This window comes from Danio aesculapii, unplaced genomic scaffold (assembly GCF_903798145.1).
Source record: "Danio aesculapii unplaced genomic scaffold, fDanAes4.1, whole genome shotgun sequence".
Taxonomy (NCBI): domain Eukaryota; kingdom Metazoa; phylum Chordata; class Actinopteri; order Cypriniformes; family Danionidae; genus Danio; species Danio aesculapii.
In genome coordinates this window covers 5,001-28,697 of record NW_026613632.1, presented here as the reverse complement: position 1 = coordinate 28,697, position 23,697 = coordinate 5,001, and the positions used below count along the sequence as shown (strand labels likewise).

Here is a 23,697-nt window from a genome sequence, read left to right as displayed (position 1 = left end):
ATGATAAATAAAAATACAATAAACTTAAACATGTATATAAACTTGCGCTCACACTGATTCATTTAAATTAAAATAATAATTAAATTAAAAAGTAAAATAAAATAAAATAAGGTAGGCTGTGGCGTTAACATGATGCTTAATTGATACTAATGGGCCCAAAGTGTGCCAAGAAAATACCCCCCACTCCATTACACCACCACCACCAGCCTGAATTGTTGATAGGTTGTATACATGCTTTCATGTTGTGTCATCAACCATGCCACGTTCAAAGTCACTTAAATCACCTTTCTTCCTGATTGAACTGCAACAGATCGTCTTGATCATGTCTACATGCAGAAATGCAGTGAGTTGCTTACATGTGATTGGCTGATTAGAAATTTACATTAACAAGAAGTTGGAGAGGTGTACCTAATAAATATATAATTTATAGGTAATTTCATGGGGCCCTAAGTGGCCGCACACATTGCTTATAGGTTAAGTCTCCCTACATTAAGCTGTGGGCTTCCCTACCAGTCAGTAGTTTTAAAATTTGCAAGGCTTTTTTTCTTAACCAGTACAAAGCTTTGGTCTTAATTTTGCTGTTGCAATATTCATTTAATGAGGTTACATTCAGAAAGATTTTAGAATGATGTCTTTATGTAAATTTGTTTGTAATCTAATCCTGCTTTGTGTGAATGGGCCTTTAGCATACCTGTCAACATTGGGATGTGAAAATAAAGGTTTCAATGTAAATAAACAGTTGAAATGGTCAGTAATATGTTGTTGTTGTTGTTGTTGTTGTTGTTATTATTATTATTATTATTATTATTATTATTATTTTTATTCACAAAGGACAGAAAAAATTGTATACATTAGAAAAAGTTGGAAATAAATTAACTGTTTAGCCTATTGAAATTATTAGCTATTATAAATAAATTGAATCAAATTACCACACCTCATTAACCATTTCTTCACTGTATTATTTAAACATTATAATAAAAGCAGAGAATGATTTTTTGTTTGACTACAATAAATAATAAAGACATTAAATAAAAAATTTAAAAAAAATCACAGATCTATAATGAAAGCATTCGATTGCTTTCCTAACGGTTTATGCTCATTTAAGACCAAATTTATTGTGATTAAAAGAAAACTCACCAAGATTGACATGATTAGATTATAATGTGTATACAGTTGAAGTCAAAATTATTAGCCCCCCTGAATTATTAGCCTGCCAGCTTATTTTTTCCCCAATTTCTGTTTAACGGAGAGAAGATTTTTCAACACATAATAGTTTTAATAACTCATTTCTAATAACGGATTTATTTTATCTTTGCCATGATGACAGTAAATAATATTAGACTAGATATTTTTCAAGACACTTCTATTCAGCTTAAAGTAACATTTAAAGGCTTAACTGGGTTAATTAGGTTAACTAGGCAGGTTAGGGTAATTAGACAAGTTATTGTTTAATGATGGTTTATTCTGTAGACTATCGTAAGTTTTTTTTTGCTTAAATGGGCTAATAATTTTGACTTTAAAATGGTTCATAAAAAAATAAAAACTGCTTATATTCTAGCTGAAATAAAACAAATAAGACTTCCTCCAGAAGAAAAAAATATTATCAGACATACTTTCAAAATTTCAAAGGGGGGCTAATAATTTGACTTCAACTGTATATCGGAGTCAAACAACTTTGACTGTAAAATGACACTAAAAGCATTCAAAATAAATCTGAATAATTTCGATATTAGGCTTTTTAGTATGACAATTCTTAAAAAAAAAAGAAAAAACAAACTGATTATAAACCATGCTAATTACCAACGACACAAAACCTAATTATGAACCCCAGTGGCTGGCAAACTGTAGCCAATAGACAGACAATGAAGTCCAGTGAGGACATTGAAGACATTATTTTTTCCATCTCATGTTCTGCAGCTCGTTTCTCAGTGCTGATAGCCTTGCAAATGTACCAGAGACTGATAGAAACCCAAACCCTCCTCCTGAGACCTCCTTTCTTCTCTTCCTTTCTTCTCTATTTGCCAGGCCTGCTCACAACTGCATAATACATGAAAAAATAGACCATTCTTGTCAAATAGTTATGAGTCGAACACGTTTTCGCATGCAGAAAAAAAAATCGTGCTCTTTACGTACAGTATGGCCTCCGTTTTACATTTTTGAATTGTAAAAAACACAGAGCTGAATTTGAAGGAAGTAACTCTGGGGATGGGAGATAAATTGGCCTTGCTTTTAATAGTAGGAAAAGCTGGTCCGTTGGGAGCCAGAAGGCCATGAGAGAGAAACAGAGAAAGAGAGAGAGTGAGTCATCCTCGCAAATGTACAAAAAAATAAATTTAATTGGCTGGGGTTCGCTGAAGAACATCAGCATCTGCTATAACACCGATTAACTGCTCAAGCGAGCTCACAACATTAACAACACAAACAAGCCATTATGTGGGTGAAACAGTCTGACGTACCTGGTCATTACCTGATTAAACCTTACGTCCCGAGTGGCACTTCTGCTCTCCTTAACAATTCACGACTCTTCTGCTGTAATGACTAATCAACATATATGCACTGATGACACACGACGAGTTGTGAAGATGCAGAAACAGTGATAGTGAAGATGTAAACAGTACTGACGCAGAGGAAAAGTCTAAAAGAGCGTTTGGTGGAAAGGAAAGTTTAGGATATGTTATAAAGGTGTGGAAAAAAGAGCTGGGTCAGTTTAAAAGTAATCGGGACAGACCAAGTTGACGGTCAGCTGTTGGTGTCTAGCTTGTTTTGTTTGTGTTTGGACATGCAAAAAAAGAAAAAACATGGAAAATAAAATAAAATATAATAAAACAAAATAAAATAACTAATCTTAAATAATATAAAAAAAAAACATGGAAAATAAAATAATTAAACGTACATTAAAATTAACACATCAAATAAAATATATTAATAAAATAAAATAAATATGAAATTATATATATATATATATATATATATATATATATAATATATATATATATATATATATATATATATATATTATAATAAAATAATTACATTAAAATTCAAATCAGTTACAATAAATATTTAATTCATAATAAAATAAAAAATAAAATAGATAAAAATTATTAGAATTAAGTTGTTTAACTTGCATTCAAATTAATAAAAACATGTCAAATAAAATAAATAAATAACCAAAATAAAATAAATTAAAATGAAATAAAAAGTCAATAATTTTACTACAATTATATAAAATTAAATAAAATTGAATAAAAGTAAAATAAAATTCAATTCAATTATTTTTATTAAACATAAATTAAAAGTAACATAAATAACATAAATTAATTAATCAAAACATGTCAAATAAAATAAATAAACATAATAAAACAACTATTAAATTAAAATTCAATAATTGTATTACAGTTAAATAATTGAATTAAATTAAATTAAATTAAATTAAAAGTAAAAATAATTAACAAATTAAAACAAACACATCAGATAAAATAAACGAATAAAATACAATAAATAATGAATAAAAACATTATAACTGCATTAAAATTAAATAAATACATTAAAATTAAATTCAATTACAATGAAATGAAATGTAAATTAATATTAAAATTAAATATAAAAGAAAAGAAAATTTTTTTAATTATTTAATTTAAATTTAAATTAATCAAAACATGTTAGATAAAATTAATAAACAAAATAAATATTACATTTAAATTAAATTTACATTAAAATTCAATAATTTCATTACAATTAAATATTTAAATTATTTAAAAACTTTACATTTTAATAAAAAAAAATTACAAAAAAATGAAATGAAATGAAATTAAAGTAGTTTTACAGATACATATTCTTTGGTAAACACACACACACACACACACGCACACGCACACACGCACACACAGTTATACAAAATAGAGAACAATTAAAGACAAAAAAAATGTTTCTGTTCAACACGTCACCATTAGTTAAAAAAAAAGCCATTTTTAAATCCTCTCTACCTGAGCTAATTCTCTATATATATAAGTCTCACATACTAGAGGACACAGGTCAAAAAAGTTAATCAATCTCTGAACCTGCATGACTGGAAAAGCAGGTTTGCAAATCACAAGACAACAAAATACAGCTTTCATCATCCACGTCAATCAAGTCATGTGTGCAAGTCAGGTGCGTGTACAGCTTCAAGGCAGTACAAAGAACACTTAAGCCTAGTGGATTTTACTTTGAACTCTCTCTTATTCCATCTGGATCTACTAAAAAAAAGAAGAAGAAGAAGAAACGTGTGATGGGATGGCCAGAGATCTAGAGGAGCTACAGCTGAGACGGAAGTGCTGAAACCCTGAGATAAATAAGTGGCAGCTGGAGCTTTTTGCACGTCTACGACTAATGTACCCTGTGAAAGAAGGCCAGCGGAGAGATGAATGGAGATCACGGCCCTGAATACCTGCACTTATCGCCACTTATCACCTGGGCTTACATTTCGGAGGTTAACGAGAGAGCCATTCTGGAGCCATGGGCTGCCGTCTGAAGGCTTCACAAGCTTGAAAGTTTCAAATGAGATTTTACGCACTGCGCTTCTAAGAGATATGCGGAGAGTAACTGCGTCAAAGTCTACGCTCACTGGCCTGACTGGAAACTGGAAATAAAGTAAACTCACTTGTTTTGTAAGCCAACATGAGGCTGCGCATTTTAAGGTCCCATATTGTATGGAGAAAATTGCTTGTCATGCTCTATCAGAGGAGGAAAGATCTCTCGCTAATCGCAGGTGTGCTGAGCGTCTGGAGTATTCACAGGAATGAGCGGAAAACAAGTCATTTAGCTCTTAGAAATAGAAAAAATAGTAGTTTACAGCTAAGTAATGTTGCTTTATGTGATGCTCAGGAAAGCTTCATTTCTCTGCTCATTGCAGTTAAATTGTTGTGGTGGCTCAGCACAGCTGGAAACAGACGTGATGGTAATCTAAAAACATCACAATCCGCAAGCAAGAAATGGGAAAATTAGTGTAAATGAAAATGGTGCATTACACAACTCTAAAAACTCTAAATAAAATGTAATTCAAATTAATCTATTCAATTAAAATGTAAGTAAATTAAATTACTTAATTAAAATTAAATAATTTTTAAATAAAAATAAATAAATAAATAAATACATTACATTAAAATTTAAAAATATATATTAATTAAAACGAAATAAATTTTTTAAATTTAAATAAAATTTAATTATAATTAAATGATGTTAAATAAAATAAAAAAGAAAACAAATTAAATTACATTAAAATGAAATAAAAAATATTATTTAAAAATAAATAAAAATTAAGTAATTTAATTACAATCAAAACATGTCAAGTTAAATACAAATAAAAATAAAATAAATATGAAGTTAAATTAAAAAATATTATTCAAAATTAAACTACATAATTAAATTAAATCTGAATTCATTCAAATTCGATTAAAATTAAAACATGTCAAATAAAATAAATAATAAATGAAATACAATAATATAAAACAAATATATCAAAATTAAATAAAAATTAAATAATTACAATTAAAAAACGTCAAATAAAATAGAAAAATAAATAAATATTAAAACAAATAAAAAATAATTCATTAAAATTAAAATAACTACATAATTTTATAAAAATTAAAACGTCAAATAAAATAAAAAAATAAATAAAATAAATAAACATTAAATTAAAATAAAATGAAAAATAACAAAGTAAAGTAAAAAAATAACAAAAAATAAAGTAAAAAATAAAATTATATAATTTATTTTAAATTTAATTAAATAAAATGTAATAAAAAAATCAAATATATCAAATAAAAATAAAAATAAAATCAATATTAATTGAAAAGAAACAAAATAAATAAATTAATTAAATTAAATAATTTTATTAAGTACATACAATTTAATAATGACATTAAAAATACATAAAAATGTAATTCAATTACAATAAAACAATATTAAACATAAAATAAAAAAATAACATTTAAGTATAAAGTAAATAAGGTAGTTTTACAGATACACATACAATATCTACTATACAGTTCAATTAAAAACGAAATACATTTCACAATCCAAATACAACAAAAACAACACAATCAGAAAGCAAAAAATGGGCAAATTAGTGTAATTGAAAAGAGTGCATTAAACAACCGTGTTGAATGGCATTCTCATTATACGAGCGGTCCACAATAGCTGTGTCACTCAGTGCAGAATCCTGACATTTAAGATTCATGCTCCGGCTTCAGCATTGTTTAAAGAATCACAAAAAGACAACCACACGCATTTACAGTAAAGATGTCTCCTGACAGAAACAAATGACTGTGGACCGAGTGAGGATGATTAATTTCCTTTGCCTACTGTAAACAAGTCAAATGCATTTTTAATCATTCCAGAAAAATAACGGCAATAACGAGCCATCAGCCTACAGACTGCTAATGAGTTGTAATATGTTTGTGTCTCTGAGACGCAACAGCGATGAATACGCGTGTTCCCATATCCAATCCCTCCCGACAGACTATATGGAGACTTCGGTAGAGTGAACGAAGGTTTGGGCAGCAGTTAAGAAGAAACAGATGTTATGATCATTAGCAATGACGGCATCATTTATCCCCCTTTGCCCTGCCTGCGGAGCTGGAATGAATGCTCTCCAGTTCATGTAATTATGTTGCTTAAGCGCCTTTTATCAGATTGCAATTGTTTGGAATTTGCTAGGCAACTAAAATAAGGTAGTAATGGCTTAGCCGCATGGCTTTAGTGTAAACACGTACTTAATAAAAGCACCTATGCTTATGTCATTCTTTATTCGTATGGAAACAGCAGGGTTTTGCATGTCAGGGATCCAAGACTGTTGCTGGACCTGTGCAATGTGAAAAGTGAAAAATATGCAAATGCAAATAAAGAAACAGTCAATTTTGATTAAAAGATAAATATGCATACATATATAAAACATATGCATTCAATTTTTTATAAATTATATTCATAGACATTATTTATTTATTATTTTATTTTTAATATTAATCAATTTTATTTATAGACATTTTTTAGCCATTAATATGAATGAATTATTTCTTTTAATATACTGTATTTATAAATACATATGTAACTAAACAAAAATAAAATGGTGTATGTAATTGTGATCAAATACACATAACTATGTAATGTTTAAAAAACATATAGTGTTATACTCGTATTCAATGATTCTGTTTAGAAATATACAGTAGTTATAAAATGTGGAATGTATATGCACACATATATTTCATCATATATATATATATATATATATATATATATATATATATATATATATATATATATATATATATATATATATATATATATATATATATATATATACACAACAGTTCTGTCTGGTTCTTGAATCTTATTGGTTGATAGCCGTGTAATATTCTGCAATAACAGCATTGGTCCAGCCTCTTCACCCTTCACCCTTGTGTATTACTCCGCCCATATACAGCAACAAGCAGAGGACACTACAGTTTGACAAATATTCCTGCTGTTGAACAACATAATGCACTTTTGAGGCTTTTTGTTGAGAATGTAGTTGTTTAGATTGCAACTATGCAGTTTATTTATAAGGATAGTGCCTATTTTCAAATATTTAAAATTTCTGAGAGACAGCATGCTAGCGGTCATTAGCCTGCCATACTGTGCTGACCAAAGATGGTTGACAATGTCTATTCACAAGATGGCGACAGGACTGCATAATAAGCCCTTAGAAGCTAAAACAGCATAATTTCTAACTACAGCTGTTCAGTTAGCCAATGCATGCCTTCCACCAGTGCTGATATCAGCCATATCGCACTGCTACTCGAGTGATATTGCTCATATATATATATATATATATATATGAGCAATGTACCACGAGTTGCAGTGCGATATGGATGCATTGGCTCGAGGCCCCAGGCTAAGAGCCTTAGTGCACCACCAGTGCCAATATACAGGCATATTGCACTACTATGAGTGTGATATTGCATTTATACAACAGTTTGACGGCATAAGAGTGTATATAAAAAAAGAGATTCAAATACGGACAGTCTAAAAAACCTTTTGTATGAGGAACTACTTTCTTCTGCCATTTATTCACATCTGCAGCTGACGTCAGAACAGCAGAAACCGTTACTAATTCACTAACGTCACTTTAGAGCGAGTGTTTGAATGATTCTCTAGCGTAATGTCTAAAGTGATGACAAAACAAGTGATTTTGCTCACATTTTAAGATTATACAGCTGAACGGCATGAAATGCCATCAGTCTACAGACATTTCCCAGTATTTCTCAGTTGCAATCGAGCGATCACAATAATTAACCCTGAAAAAGCCAAAGCAAAGCAAACCCTAGCAGATTACAACAGCACTACAACATACTAGAGAGAGATCAACATGAATATAATGATTTAATCAGTTTGAAATTACACTAAGGTTTTCTCCCTTAAAGGCTTATTATACAATCTCTGTCACCACCTTGTGATGAAACGTCAACCATCTTTGCTCTGTACAATAACAGGCTGATGGCCGCAGACGCGCTGTATCTCCAAAATTATAAATATTTAAAATAGGCACTATCCTTATACTGCATACTTATTTACAACTGCATAGTTGCAATCTAAATGATTACATTTTAGTGAAAAAAAAGACTCAATAGTACATTATGTTGTCCAACAGCAGCAATATTTGTCAAACCGTAGTGAATTTACTGCTCTGCTGTCACTCTATGTGGGTGGATAAATACACAAGAGTGAAGAGGCTGTACAAGTGCTGTTATTGCAGAATATCACACGGCTATCAGCCAATCAGATTCGAGAACCAGACAGAACTGTTGTATATATATATATATATATATATATATATATATATATATATATATATATATATATATATATATATATATATATATATATATACACATACACATACATACATACATACATACATACATATATATAAATAATATATTTATAATAGTATTATATATAAAATATATGTAATTTATAATATAAATAGTGCATATTATACAGCTATACGTTTTTATATATTACAATTTGGATGGATGAAATGTATCCTATGCATGAAAGAAAACACCTAAACATGCATGTTTGTTTTCAACATACAAACTACATGAGCTGTTATTAAGCTTAACAGAAAGTATTTGTGCAGCCATTGATCTCAGTCGAGATATAGAAAAATCCAAGGCACAGAAGAGACTTGCCAGGGGTTATGTAGAATGAATTATAGAGCACGAAAAAAGAAAAAAAATGGCTGAAAATCGATATGTGATCCATTAAGGAGTTAAGTGCTGTGTTCTGACAGGTGGCTCTGTCCCAGGCTGCTCATGTCAATGATGGAAAACCATCCGGGCGTGAATAATGCACAAATAAATAAATCAGCCAGAGATTAATCCGCTCATCGTTCAGGAGAGGAAACCCAGCACAGCAAACAACACCGGCTTCTGAAGCCGCCTATCAATGTGGCCATTCGTTGAGGAGCATGTGCGATATTTGCATGAAGGCTGTCTCTCAAGACGATGAAAGATTCATCAAAGAGCAGAGACTCGCTTTGAGTGCCAGCCAAGGCGCCGGGGCCGTCAGCAGCTAGAAGAAATCACACCGCTTTTCAATTTTAGCAGCATGTCCACCAACCCGACCCATCGAGGTGCTTTATGTTATATGCATGTGGACATTCAAAAGAGTGATGAGGAATAGGCTGTGTTGCCTGGCAGAATGCCGGAATTGCATTGATATGAGTTGCAATTTTCAGCAGTTATTACTCCAGACTTCAATGTCACATTATCCTTCAGTACAAAATGTTGCAATACAATAAAAAAAATAATAATATTAACATGTTTAGTGACAATGCTGAATTTTAAATTAAAACAGCATTTATTCGAAATGGAAACACGTCGTAATATAACAAATGTTTTTTTCTGTCACTGAATAAATATAGATAAAAATATGCTGATTTAATAATCAAGAAAAAAAATATTATTATCATCAGTGCTGAAAACAGCTGCGGCAATTTTTTTTTTCATGGAAACTGTGATAGATTTTTTAATAAGGATTTTATGGTGACAGAGAGAGCTCAAATGTGGAGCAAGTTAAGAGAACACTAGGGATGGCTGATGGAAAACTGACGTTTCGACACAGTGTTGAGATCCCGAAGAGCAAGTGTTTCAAAACACTGCACTGAAGCATGATCCGATACACCCAGGTCACATGATTAAAGTGTTTCGAAATACCAGGGGCCTCATGTACGAAGACTTGTGTTGAAATCATACTAAAACATTGTGTACGCACAAAGCTGTAAATGTGCGGAATGTGCGGAATCCCACGCATATTCTCTTTGTACATCCAAATTAACGTGAAACTGAGTGCACGTGTACGAGCGCAAAATCCCACCTTGCCTCCTCGAAAACGAAAAAGCAATGGCAAAAGCAAGCAAAAAGAGAAACTTTGAACAGAATGTGAATTGGAGGTGCTCTATCAGAGGTAGACTGGAGAAAACCTGAGTTATTTGCAAGTTTGTCCTCCGGAATTAATAACAAAAGAAAAAAATAGAGTGGGAGAGTTTAGCTGATGCGGTTAACGCAGTGGGGTCTGAACATCGCACTGTGAGTAAATTAAAAAAGAAATGGTCTGATGTAAAGGTGTAAAATTTTGTAGCGTCTATAGCAGCGTGAGTGGCGTAGCTCGTAAAATGCATGGCAACATGTTTTGACACGTTCGATCATAGACTTGGTTCAAACCCAGCGTCTGATGAACTCATTCTTCTTTTTTCCCCCAGTACATATCAGATTTTGCCTACTCTTTATCACGAGGAAGACAAGTAGGAATCATTAATAAATGTGTGTATTATGTTAAGCGCATTTGAGCGTCACATATTATTTGAACATTTATTGAATGGAAATGTTTCTGATTCATCCAAATTCGTCTTCAGATGGCGCCTTTATTGCAATGTGTGTGCAGTCGATCACTCCGATTACATTGGGAAAACCGGAGATCGCTGCAAATTGCGCTTTAATATTTGGCTGGTCAACTGCATGGTATGGAAACCTTATAAATCTGCTAGACATGCGGATGATCCCGTCCCATACAGCTGGCATTGCACAGCTCAAAATACTTTGCAGTCTGCAATTTAACGTAATTGTCTCTAGGAGTTGCCAATGGAAATAAAACAAACACACACACAAAAAATACACGTACGCCAGACATAAAGTTGGCGTGGACCAACGTACATTCTCGTGTTAAATTCATCGTTAGTAAATAAAAACCTGAGTGTGAAATCTGCCGTACGCAAGGTTTGTGCGTAAGCAGCGTCGACACATGAGGCCCCAGGTCATGTGACTAAAGCCATTCAAAGTGCTGATCATTTCAGAAGCGTTTCGAGACCTGTCGAATCTGTATTTGATCTCATGTAGCCTAGTGGACTGTGCGGGTGCAAAAAAAAGTAAGGGGCCGGTCACACCGAATGCGCCGTTCCAAAAATGCCTTTGATTTCACTAGGCAACGACTGAATCACCTGGGTATTGTGCAAGAGTGCTGCTGTTGATATTGGTAATTTTAAAATTTTATTATATTGTGAAATTCAAGATTTGTGAAGTCATATAGCTCCGGATAACTCAAAGCAGCAACCACAAGTCTCTTCTGCATCTTCAAAAGTGTCAGTAGCTGTATTGACAACACAAACACTGCATAAACAACCATTTTTCTACACATCTTTACATTCATTCACCCATTATTCATCCATCCATCTATCCAACTGTTCATCTATTGATCTGTCCAAGCATCCATCCATCCATCCATTCCGTCATTCGTCCATCCATCCATCCAGCCATCCATCTATCCCTCCATCTGGTAAATGGAAATCCCTTCGCCCATTTTTCATCCATTCATCTATCCATCTGTCCATCTATTGATCTGTCCATGCATCCATCCATTCGTCTATACAAACGTTCATCCATCCATCCATCCATCTCCCCATTTGGTAATTGTAATCCCTCTGCCCATCCATGAGTCAATCTATTCACCTCTTTTTACATCCATCCAACCATCTGTTCATCTTTCCATCCATCCATCCATCCATCCATCCATCCATCCGTCCATCATCCATCCATCCATTCAATTAATCCATCAATCAACCATTTTTCTACACATTTACATTAATTCACCAATTTTTCAGCCATTCATCTATCCATCTGTCCATCTATTGATCTGTCCATGCATCCATCCACCCATACGTTTGTTCATCCTTCCATCCATTTTTACATCCTTCTGTCAACTATTTAATCTATCGATCCTCCAATTTTCCACACATCTGAAACATCTACTTGTGTGCTTTGTGCACTTTGCTTGATTGAAAACATGTCTTATGCAAGTTGCTTTGTAATACAAGTGTAAAAGGTTTTATATTATTAACACATTCCAAAACACCAATATTCCAGTATTCAACCTTCAATCATGTAAGAACGCATATGTTGAAAAGTAAAAATGATAACGGAAAACAAGCCATTTTGCTTGGCAAAACATGGAAACCATATAAATCCAAAGGCAGCCAAGAAAACCTACTTCACAGTGGCGATGGTGAAGTTATCACGCACCAGTTCATTTAACCATGTGGTGTTGGAGGAATCCCATAATGGGTTTATTTCTCCAAAAGATTCCATTCTCCAAAGGCCAAGTAAAACTTTAAATCCAGACAAATTGACCAAGATCTCCTACCGTGGGTTGGCTACCTTAAGGCTACAGATCTCCTCTAATCAACATTTCTCAGAACAGGGCGCACATTATTATGAAGGTAGGCAGGAGGGCGTCTCATTATCCTGAGTGTCTGAGATTACCGCAGTGAAGGACTTTCATCAGTGCTGTGCTTCAAACCTGGACTCACTGCTGCCCACTTTGTATTCATCCGCTTCATACGGTGTTCCTCCCTAGTCAATACACAGTGATGAAACCAGCTTGCGTCTTGCTGAGAGAACAATAATGTAGTGTTCAAAGATTTATATCACCGTTAGACTATTCACAACAAGGGAGATAGCGGAGACCTTCGGTGTTATCTGAAACTGTGTTTGACAACCAACTATTTACTTTCAACATGCAGCGTTTCTTCGTGACACACACCCATCTTATGTAAGCCGTCAAAGGAAATCTGAATCTCGGTACGGGATGACATTAAGAGGTCACCTCTCATTAAAGGGAGTGGACTACAATGGGGCTGGGCGGATGAGGGTATAATATGTCAGCTGTAGAGATTGTGCGGTAAGGTTTGCGTGGCGTTCAATAGAAATTCATGTTTAATTTGATTCATTATAATGAATCACTTTACCAAGGATAAAGTTTCAATAATGATTATGTCAAAAATATACATTTATTTGAATCCAAAGTTATTTAAATTTATTTTAATTTCCATTTGATAATTAACAAAATTGTTTTTATAGTAAAGCAATAGCACTACAACGCAAAGAAACAATAACAAATTTAGATTTACTTAAATAAAATCATAAATTTGGTTACTTTATTATCCAATAATGACTTTTAAATATATAAACAATTATTTATGATGATATATTTCATCACTGTAATCAAATCACAGCATTATGTTAAAATAGTGCTCTATAACCATGCATTAAAACCTGCTATTGAAATATTTATAAGATTATATATAATAAGATTATAACAGATCATTAGTGCAAAAAAAGTTAAACATTAAAAAAAAAAAATTATCGAAAATCCACCATATTATTTTTATATAATTTTTTACATTTTCAATACAATACTTTGTAAAAATATGTGTGTATGTATGCATATATAGTACATAACAACTAATATTATTAATGTTTATTATTATTATTATTATTGCATTACTTTTGCTAAAATTACTTATGTTAGGAAATTCTAGGATAATAGGAAAGGATAACAATAAAACATATTACTTCATAATATACATGTTACATTATATCATATACACTTTGATCCCAATGTTGATCCCAAAAGGGCTGGTCTGAGTATTTCAGAAACTGATGATCTATTGGGATTTTTCCGCACAACTATCTCTAGGCTTTACAGAGAATGGCCCGAAAAAAATAAAATATCCAGTGAGCGGCAGTTCTGTGGGCATTAATTCCTTGTTGATGCCAGAGGTCAGAAGCGAATGGCCAGACTGGTTTAAGCTGATACAAAGGCAACAGTAACTCAAATAACCACTCTTTACAATCAAGGTATGCATCTCTGAATGCACAACAAGTCCAACCTCGAGTCGGATGGGCTACAGCAGCAGAAGACCACACCGGGTGTCACTCCTGTCAGCTAAGAACAGGAAACTGAGGCTACAATTCACACAGGCTCACCAAAATTGGGCAATAGAAGATTGGAAAAACGTTGCCCGGTCTGATGAGTCTCGATTTCTGCTGCAACATTCAGATGGAAGGGTCAGAATTTGGCATCAACAACATAAAAACATGGATCCATCCTGCCTTGTATCAATGGTTCAGGCTGGTGGTGGTGGTGTAATGGTGTGAGGCAAATTTTCTTGCCACACTGGGCCCATTAGCACCAATTGAGCATTGTGTCAACGCCACAGCCTACCTGAGAGGTGTACCCGTCTTCTGATGGCTACTTCCAGCAGGGTAACATGCCATGTCATAAAGCATGAATCATTTCAGGCTGGTTTCTTGAACATGACAATGAGTTCACTGTACTCGAATGGCCTCCACAGTCACCAGACCTCAATCCAATAGAGAATAGGATGTGGTGGAACGGGAGATTCGCATCATGGATATGCAGTTAACAAATCTGCAGCAACTGCGTGATGCTTTCATGTCAATATGGACCAAAATCTCAGGAATATTTCCAGTACCTTGTTGAATCTATGCCATGTAGGATTAAGGCAGTTCTAAAGGCAAAAGTGGGTACAACCAGGTACTAGTAAGGTGTACCTAATAAAGTGGCCAGTGAGTGTATTTTATATCATCATCTGAATAAACATTTTTTTTTATTAGTTTCATTTACATATATATATATTTTTTAAGTTTATATTATTCACTTAATATACACTTAATTTAATTTTCATATCAGTTTTCATCAAACAAAACATTTAAATACTACAGTATTCTACAAATTCTTATCTTTAACACGATTATTAAAATTTACAAATGCAAAAACAACAGTATAAAAATACAAACTCAAGTCTTTTAAGCCACTGAAGCAAAAATGAACATTTCCCATAAGATCTAATCTTTTCTTTTTTCTGCACCACTACTACAGCTACTCTGCGCTAGTAGTTCTGCTGAAGGGTCTGCCTTACATCAACACAAGCAGACGAGCAGACAGGCCTGATGAAGCTCACACAGTGATCCGATCCCCCTCCGGACAAAGCTCTGTTCTGTGGCGCACAAAAATGAAAGCTTACACTATCACTGCGAGCACATGCATTTGCTGTGGGACGGTTCAAGAAAAAGCCCTGAGCATTCAGTCGGAAAAAAAAAGCCACTCTTTCGATTTGAATTAGATCCTTTACGTCCTGGCCAGATGCTTCTGGGAGGGGGGGGGAAATCTAATTTACAGAACAGGGAGATCTGAAATATGAGCAAAGTTCTGCATTAACTTGATTCAATGAGTCTTGGAAATGGGTTTTTTGTGTGTATGTGTGTGTGTGTGTGTGTGTGTGCGTGTGTGTGTGTGTGTGTGTGTGCGTGTGTGAGTGTGTGTACTGCAGGTCACGCTTGAGTCCAACATCTTTTTTGGCTTTAAAAAAAGGCTTTCAATTTATCAGAGAGCACAGAGCTTTCAGAATGAGCTCTAAGTGGGATGACCGAGTGTGTGTGTGTGTGTTTGTTTGACTTGGCTCGACGTTCGGGCAAACAGCCGGACCACCGGGAGAAGACCAGCCCTAAGCCCCCCATGGCTCTCCTGAGAGGTCTATTGTGCTCCGCCAACTATAAATGTCAATGATTTCCAACGGATTCGGGTGGGGGGGTGGGGGGGGGGGGAAGACTGTGTCTTTAAATGCGTAGGAGCTGAAAACAAATGCCAGCTACAAGCTTCAAGCTTCCTTCAGGCAGTGTGTCAATTATCACCAGCTTGAATATCAAATCCGTTGGCCATAAGCAGACATTGTGGTTTTAGTAAAGTGTGACAAAACATCTGTAACACTGCATTACATACCTCTTTGCCTGAGAGATAATAGGCAGACAGAAGGCCTCCGACAAAACGGATGTTCACTTCAAAGACGGAGATTTCAGCATTCTGAGGGAACAAAAGACAGAAAAACAAGAGATGTTAATATTTAAGCCCCCCAAAAACTGGCTCGTTTTAAACTGCAGACTGCTCGAAAAATGACATTTGCTGCTTGTTCAAATAACTTGATTGTTTTATGTTCAATCAACTTAAAATTTAAAAATTTTAAAATTAAGTTTTAAAAAACTTAATTTGTGTTGTGACCACAAAGTAATTGTGTGGACATTTTTTTATGTTTTTTTTGGGACAACTTATTTGTTTTATTTTAAATTAATCAGTTTGTGTAATTGTGAAGTAATTGTGTGGATTTTTACAGTGTGTAAAGCGTAAATGACATTTTCTACCTCTTCAAAATACTTATTTAAAATGAGTTGAGACAACACATTTTTTGTGGGTTTTTTTTTTGGACATAATTGTTTTGGGACTTAATCGTTTATGTTCACTCCACTTACATTTGTAAAAACAATTAAGGTAACTTAATCAATTTGCGCAGTAAAAAATGCAGGATTTCACACAATTCATTCATGTTGTCCCAACACAAATCGATTAAGTTAACATTTTTAACAAATTTATGTGGATTGAACATAAAAAAATTAAGCTGTTCCAATGAAATGTCAAGATTTCCCGCCCCCTCTCATAACGGTCTCTTCGTATAGCTGTATATATACAGTTGAAGTCAGAATTATTAGCCCCCTGAATTATTAGCCCCCCGTTTATTTTTTCCCCCAATTTCTGTTTACCGAAGAGATTTTTTTCAACACATTTCTAAACATATTAGTTTTAATAACTCATTTCTTTTAACTGATTTATTTTATCGTTGCCATGACAGTAAATAATATTTGACTCGATATTTTTCAAGACACTTCTATACAGCTTAAAGTGACATTTAAAGGCTTAAGTAGGTTAATTAGGTAGGTTAGGGTAATTAGGCAAGTTATTGTATAATGTTAGTTTGTTCTGTAGACTATCAAGAAAATATATAGCTTAAAGGGTATACATAACCATACTACATTTCTCACTACAATCCATCCGCTTCAGACTTCGTTTCAATTGAGCCGAGACCACCTCATTCAGGTTATCTCACACCAATTGTTTTGGCGCAGATCAGAGCGCGATTGCTGGATTCACACATGCCAAACGAACTGCACTAACTGGGCAAAAGAGACAGGTTCCGAAACAAATGTCTAGGTGTGAAAGCACTTTTAAGTGCTTTATGTTTAATCCACTTAAATCTGTAAAAACAATTAAGTTAACTCAATCGATCGGTGTTGGGACAACATTACATTATAAGACAACATAATTGTGTGGAACCCAGCATTTTTTACAATGTGTAAACTGTAAAAAAAAAATAATAATAATAATTTCAATCTAAGGGAACAAAACACAAGAAAACATGAGACAATGTTAATATTTAAGCACATCCCCCTCAAAAAAAAAAAAAAAAAAAAAAATGAGATTGGCTCATCTTGAATTGCAGACTGTAAAGTGTTATAAAAAAAAGGTTAACTAATTTTACTCTGAGGGAACGAAACACAGGCAAACAAGAGACGATGTTAATATTTAAGCTCACCCCTCTCGCCACCCCGCTCACCCCTCTCGCCAAAAACCTAAGACTGGCTCATCTTGAACTGCAGACCGTAAAGTGTAAAAAAGACACTAATAAAAAAAAGAACAGGAAGAAAGTGTGTGTACTGTGAACACATTTTACCCTCACACACCAAATACAGTACAAAGAAAGAGAACAACACAACAACAGAGCTGATAAAGCTCTGCTGGGATTGAACAAAGATACAAACAAGCTCCCGTAGGAGGGTGAAGTCTGAGCGAGGATTTTTTTTTTTTTTTGTGGATTTTGGAAACTGTGAGCATCGGGTAGAGGGGTATCCTATGGTGCACATGTTACATGAACAAATACAACACTCTCAGGATACAGAGCTATAAAGAGAAGACGTTTTCTTCAGAGTGCATTTTTAAATAATGAAAAAAATGAGAACACAAATCTCATTGATGTTACACTTTCATCTTATATTTATCTGCGATAGAGAATACTTACAGCACTTGAGTACCAGTTTTCTGGCAATATGATTTTAATCAGAATCAGAAAGAGCTTTATTGCCAGGTATGTTCATGCATACGAGGAATTTGTTTTCATGACAGAGCTTCTACAGTGCTACAGGATTACAGACAGAACAAAAACAAATAATAAATATATTTTAAAAAGAGAAGTAGTGAATGCAAATATACACATTAACAAGTGTATGTACATGTATATTACTATTTACAACGTTATATGTGCAGCTGTTATGTGCAAATTGGCATGTAAAGTATGCTGTTAAACAAGTGTATGCATGTATAAAAGTGTATAGCAAGTAGTGATGTTGGTTCCGCAATTATTATCATCAAGTGTTCATGAGATGGATTGCCTGAGGGAAGAAACTGTTCCTGTGATGGGCTGTTCTGGTAAGCAGTGCTCTGTAGCGTTGACCAGAAGGTAAAAGTTCAAAGAGGCTGGGTGTGAGCGGTCCAGAGTGATTTTGGCAGCCCTTCTGCTCGCTCTGGATAAGTACAGTTCTTGGGGAGTAGGGAGGGTTGTACCAGTGATTCGCTCAGCAGTCTGAACTATTCGATGTAGTCTTCGGAGGTCGTATTTGGTAGCTGAGCTATACCAAACAGTTATTGACCACTATCATCTCCACTGTTTTGAGCGTGTTGAGCTCCAGGTTGTTGTGACTGCACCAGACAGTCAGCTCCTTAACCTCCTGTCTGTAAGCAGAGTTGTCACCGTCCTGAATGAGGCCGATAAGTGTGGTGTCGTCCGCAAATTTCAAGAGCTTGACAGAGGAGTCATCTGAAGTGCAGTCATTCATGTACAGGGAGAAGAGCAGTGGGGAGAGGACACACCCCTGGGGGGGCGCCAGTGCTGATTGTACTGGATGAGAATTTTCCCATCTTCAGCAGCTGCAGCCTGTCTGTTAGGAAGTTGTTGATCCACTAACAGACAGAGGTGGGCACAGAGAGCTGAATTAATTTTGAGCAGGAGAAGTTTTGGGATGATAGTGTTAAAAGCCGAGCTGAAGTCAACAAACAAGATCCTCACATAGGTCCCCGGTCTGTCTAGATGTTGCAGAACATAATGCAGTCCCATATTTACTGCATCACACACAGACCTGTTTGCTCTGTACGCAAACTGAAGAGAGTCCAGTGAGGGTTCAGTGATGTCCTTCAGGTGGGCCAGTACCAGTTTTTCAAAAGACATCATGACCACAAATGTTAGTGCCACTGGTCTGTAGTCATTTAGTCCTGTAAGTTTGGGTTTCTTTGGGATGGGGATGATGGTAGAGCGTTTGAGGCAAGAGGGCACTTCATACAGCTCCAGTGATCTGTTGAAGATCAGGGTGAAGATGGGGCCCAGTTGGTCAGCACAGGATTTTAAACAGGCTGGTGTTATAAAATCTAGGCCTGGTGCTTTTTTTCTCTTCTGTTTTCGGAAGACCTGGCGCACCTCATCCTCACTGTACTGAAGTGCAGGAATGGGGAGGTGGGGAGAGGTGGAGGTGTCACGGTGATGTGAAGAGCAGTCAGAGTGGGTGTGTGTGTGGGGGGGGTTTCTCAAACCAGCAGTAAAACTCATTCAGGTCATTTGCAAGTTGTTCGTTGTCTACAGTGCTGGGGGATGGTGTCCTTAGTTCCTTTTTGAGACTTTGATCTCCTCCCCTATCACACATGTTTTTTTACACAAATGCTTCTTAGGGTAGACGGCAGAACCATGGAAAATTGCAGTACTGAAATAGTACTGCTATTGTTATTCACTTAAACTTAAAGTATATGAAATGATAAAATTTATACAATATAGTTCTAAACTTAATAGTTTTTACAAATTGAAGTGCATTGAACATAAAACTATTAAGTTAACTTAATTCCTTCATGTTATCCCAATGCAAATGAATTGTGTGAAACTCATTTTTATAGTAGCTCAAGCCTATAGCACTTTTCTCTTGAGTGTTCATATCAAATGTGGTGGTAGATCTCAAAACTTTGAAAAGCAGTTACAGTTGAGCATAACCAAACGCGTAGAGCAGCAGTTTAATTTGGCACGCTTTACATTATACTGCATCAATATGCTGCCTGTAACATGTAACCGCAAGTCTCATTTAGCCTTTGCCATATGACGTTAAACAGTCTGACCGCAGTAAGACATCTGCGGTCTCATCTCATGGTTTGTGAGGTGAAATATTAGCATCTTTGCACTGTCTCCGGGCAACCAAATAATAATGACCCACTTATTGCTCTGCATAGGCAAGTGTTATCATGCACCATCAAAACAGTTTCAATAACGGTGCACAGGCGGCGCATAAACAAGTATATTGGGCATTGCATTGGTAAATATCCGGATCAGGCAAGATAAATGGCTGATGTCTCGGGGTGGTTATGGGTCTTATTGATATAGACTCCTCTCAAATGCTTCAATGCTTCCAGTGGCAACAGATGTTTCCAGATGATGCCTCAATATTTTTAATGACTATAAACAGGCCTGTCAGACACTGGTTCAAATAGATTATGATAAAGATATCTTGCCTACCGATTTGGTGAAATATATTACATGTAAAGATTTGTTTGTTTATAAATGTTTAAACAACATATAAGCAGCTGGGTTATTGACATAATTCATATAATTATTAATATTTTGAATAAAGTATGGATGTAGTGTTCTTAGGACTTTTAAGTATATGTATTGGGATTGTGTTGCACAGTTTTGTTGTTGTATGTAAAGTGGGACAAAGATTTCAGACTTTAGCAGAGTGTAAAAATCTTGATGGTTCTGTGGGTCTCGTCTATCAAAGCTGATATTTATTTTGTATTTTCTATTGGATTTAAGTCAGGTGATTGTCTGGGCCATTCTACAGCTTGATTTTCTGTCTCTGAAAGCATTTAAGAGCTTCCTTGGCTGTTTTGGATCATTGTCTTGCTGAAATGTCCATCCTGGTTTTATCTTCATCATCCTGATAATGTAGCTGTTGGACTGACGCAGCTAATATTCATTTACAATGAGGAAGGGCAGAGGTTTGCATAAGAACTACTAAGAGATTTCAGCTGCTGTCTGGGATTTCACTGCCTTTCAATACTTTTTCCTGTGTTATTTTGTTTTATTACATATAACTTAATTTGTAAACTAATTAGATTTGCTTTCTTTGCATATATGGATTTCTTTGGTTCTTTCCAACATCTGGGCAAAATTTCAAATCAACGGCGCCTTAGGAAATACGTTTTCTGAGAAAAATGGTGACGTGTTCAATACTTATTTTCCACGCTGTATTAACAAAAAAAAAATTAAAGAGCTTTGTCATTAGTTTTACTTAACGCATTGCATTAAACAAAATTTGAAAAAGGAAATATTACTTCTTAAGTAAATGTATTTTAAACATATGTACAATTATTATTATCATCACTATTAGTGTTGATATAGCATTGCTTTTGGTCACAAATGCATTGCACTGCAAGTTCAAGTTATGCAATAAAACACTGGTGTAGTATAATTTAAATGTGATTGAGTAAATAATTTTATAAATACTTGGAATTACAACTTTTTGTATTTTAAATTGTCTCAATTTTTATTTATATGTATATATGTGAATGTTATTTCATAGACCATTTCAATGTGGTGATGTCATTGGCCCATGAACATTTCTTGCTTGTTGTCAAACTAGTCCATACAAGAAGCAAATCAATCATAATTTAACCTTAATAAAGCTGCCATAATATTATTTAGCAACATGTGTACCTTTTTGGATTCTTGGAAGCTATAGATATTAAAAATGTAAAACAGAAAATATGATGAACCATTGTCATTGTTTACATCCCTCAAAATGGTCTATATAAGTGATGTGCGATTAATTGAAATCGCATCCAAATTGTGATTTAAACATGTGCGATTTCTAAATCACATTACAGCACGATTTTCCCGCAGAATGGTATTTAAACTGATTATAACGCAACGCCCCTAAACAGAGCATGAGAACAGGAGATTCATTAGCCTGCATATACAGGGATGATACAGGGAGTTCAACACAAAAGGACTTGGTGCCAAAAAAAGTCAACATCTGTGGTGTGGGATTAATTACTTTGGATACAGGAAGGCTGATGTATGGCAGAACCAGGTAATTTGTAAGTAAGTTATATAGTGTGTCTAAAAGTGCATGAAAAGCATGAGCGCGTCGCTTCCTTCAGCATTTTCAATGTGCTTTGCTGATGCTCCTTTGTCGTTGCTCGGTGATTGTCAACTGTTTTCTCAGAGGATCACAACCTAACAAAATATTGCTGCAATTTTGATCCAAGTTTTATATATGGAGTAGGCTTGTGCCGGTATTCGGTAATGCGATAAATCACGGTAATGAATATGCACGATATTGTTATCGCGGGCACTTCAAAATACCGTGAAAAATAATAGATCCGAATTTATATTCTTAGAACGCGCCTTAGCTTATTTTCCATCAACCGCTTGAAGAAACACTGCGTATATGCTGCGCAGAACTGATGCGCACTCTGATGTAAACAATCCCCACATGTAGAAGCCCTGTGTGCGCAGTGCGCGCCGCCGCTGCCACCACACTATAATCCTCACACGCAGGCCATCTGGCAGACTGGGCACTTTACCTGTGGGCCGACGTACTTTTTGGGCCGGGCTGATCATCGTCTTATGATCTGATCGGCCCATAAAAGGCTTAGCAGCCTATCGTTTTTTTCTGCCTTATTGATTGACGCTGCTGTGATCTGTGACTCTCTGAAAGTAGATGCTTTTTTTCCCGGACAGACAGACCGGGCCGGTCCCTGTGACACGCTGCAGCCCATTGGCTCTTTTCGGTATTGACATTGGGCTGGCCCAATCACAAACTCCTATTTTGGACTCCGTGTGAGCGTGCGTCGTCTGTGTGTATTTGTCAAAATAGTCGAGAGTCAGAGAGAAGAAACGCACGGGAGGCGCAGAGAAATCGCGGGAAATACACCGGCGTTTCATTTAGCGGTTCTGAAAAGTTCTCTGTTCATTCTAGTACATGGCTAAAAACGCAAATCACGTGACCACACACTCTCTGCCCAGAGCTGCAGCCACTAGTTCAGCGGGTGAGCAATAACCCCAGGTCAGAGTATAGTGCATGTCAGACAGTTCATCTGCTGGGTGATCTCATCTCACTATAGTTGTTAAACGTGATATTGAATTCATCTTGTTGTCTCTATCTAACAATTCTTATGTCTTTTGAATCACTTGTTCTCAGTTAACTGTTTTGGCTGAGTGCAAAGCTAATATATTAATTTATGTAACCACATACACTGATTCTGCACATTGACTGATTGCTTACCTTTATCGTTTAAATTTAATGTACGTTATACTGTTATAATGGCCATTATTGGTTATTAAAACTGATATTCTGCAAAAGAGACAGGGTAAAGTTCATTCTTTTCAATGGAAATGAA

The 23,697-nt window shown here is 34.9% G+C and overlaps 1 protein-coding gene across 1 annotated transcript in view; it reads right to left on the bottom strand.

Moving 5' to 3' along the window:
• Positions 1-16,239, bottom strand: part of LOC130219989 (mannosyl-oligosaccharide 1,2-alpha-mannosidase IA-like) — a gene marked incomplete at its 5' end in the record, with an annotated part of 90,970 nt that extends 74,731 nt beyond the window's left edge. The window contains one exon of the mRNA XM_056452461.1: positions 16,159-16,239. Within this exon, the coding sequence (XP_056308436.1) occupies positions 16,159-16,239 (81 nt within the window). The remainder of the gene's footprint in view (positions 1-16,158) is intronic.
• Positions 16,240-23,697: the final 7,458 nt, after the last annotated feature.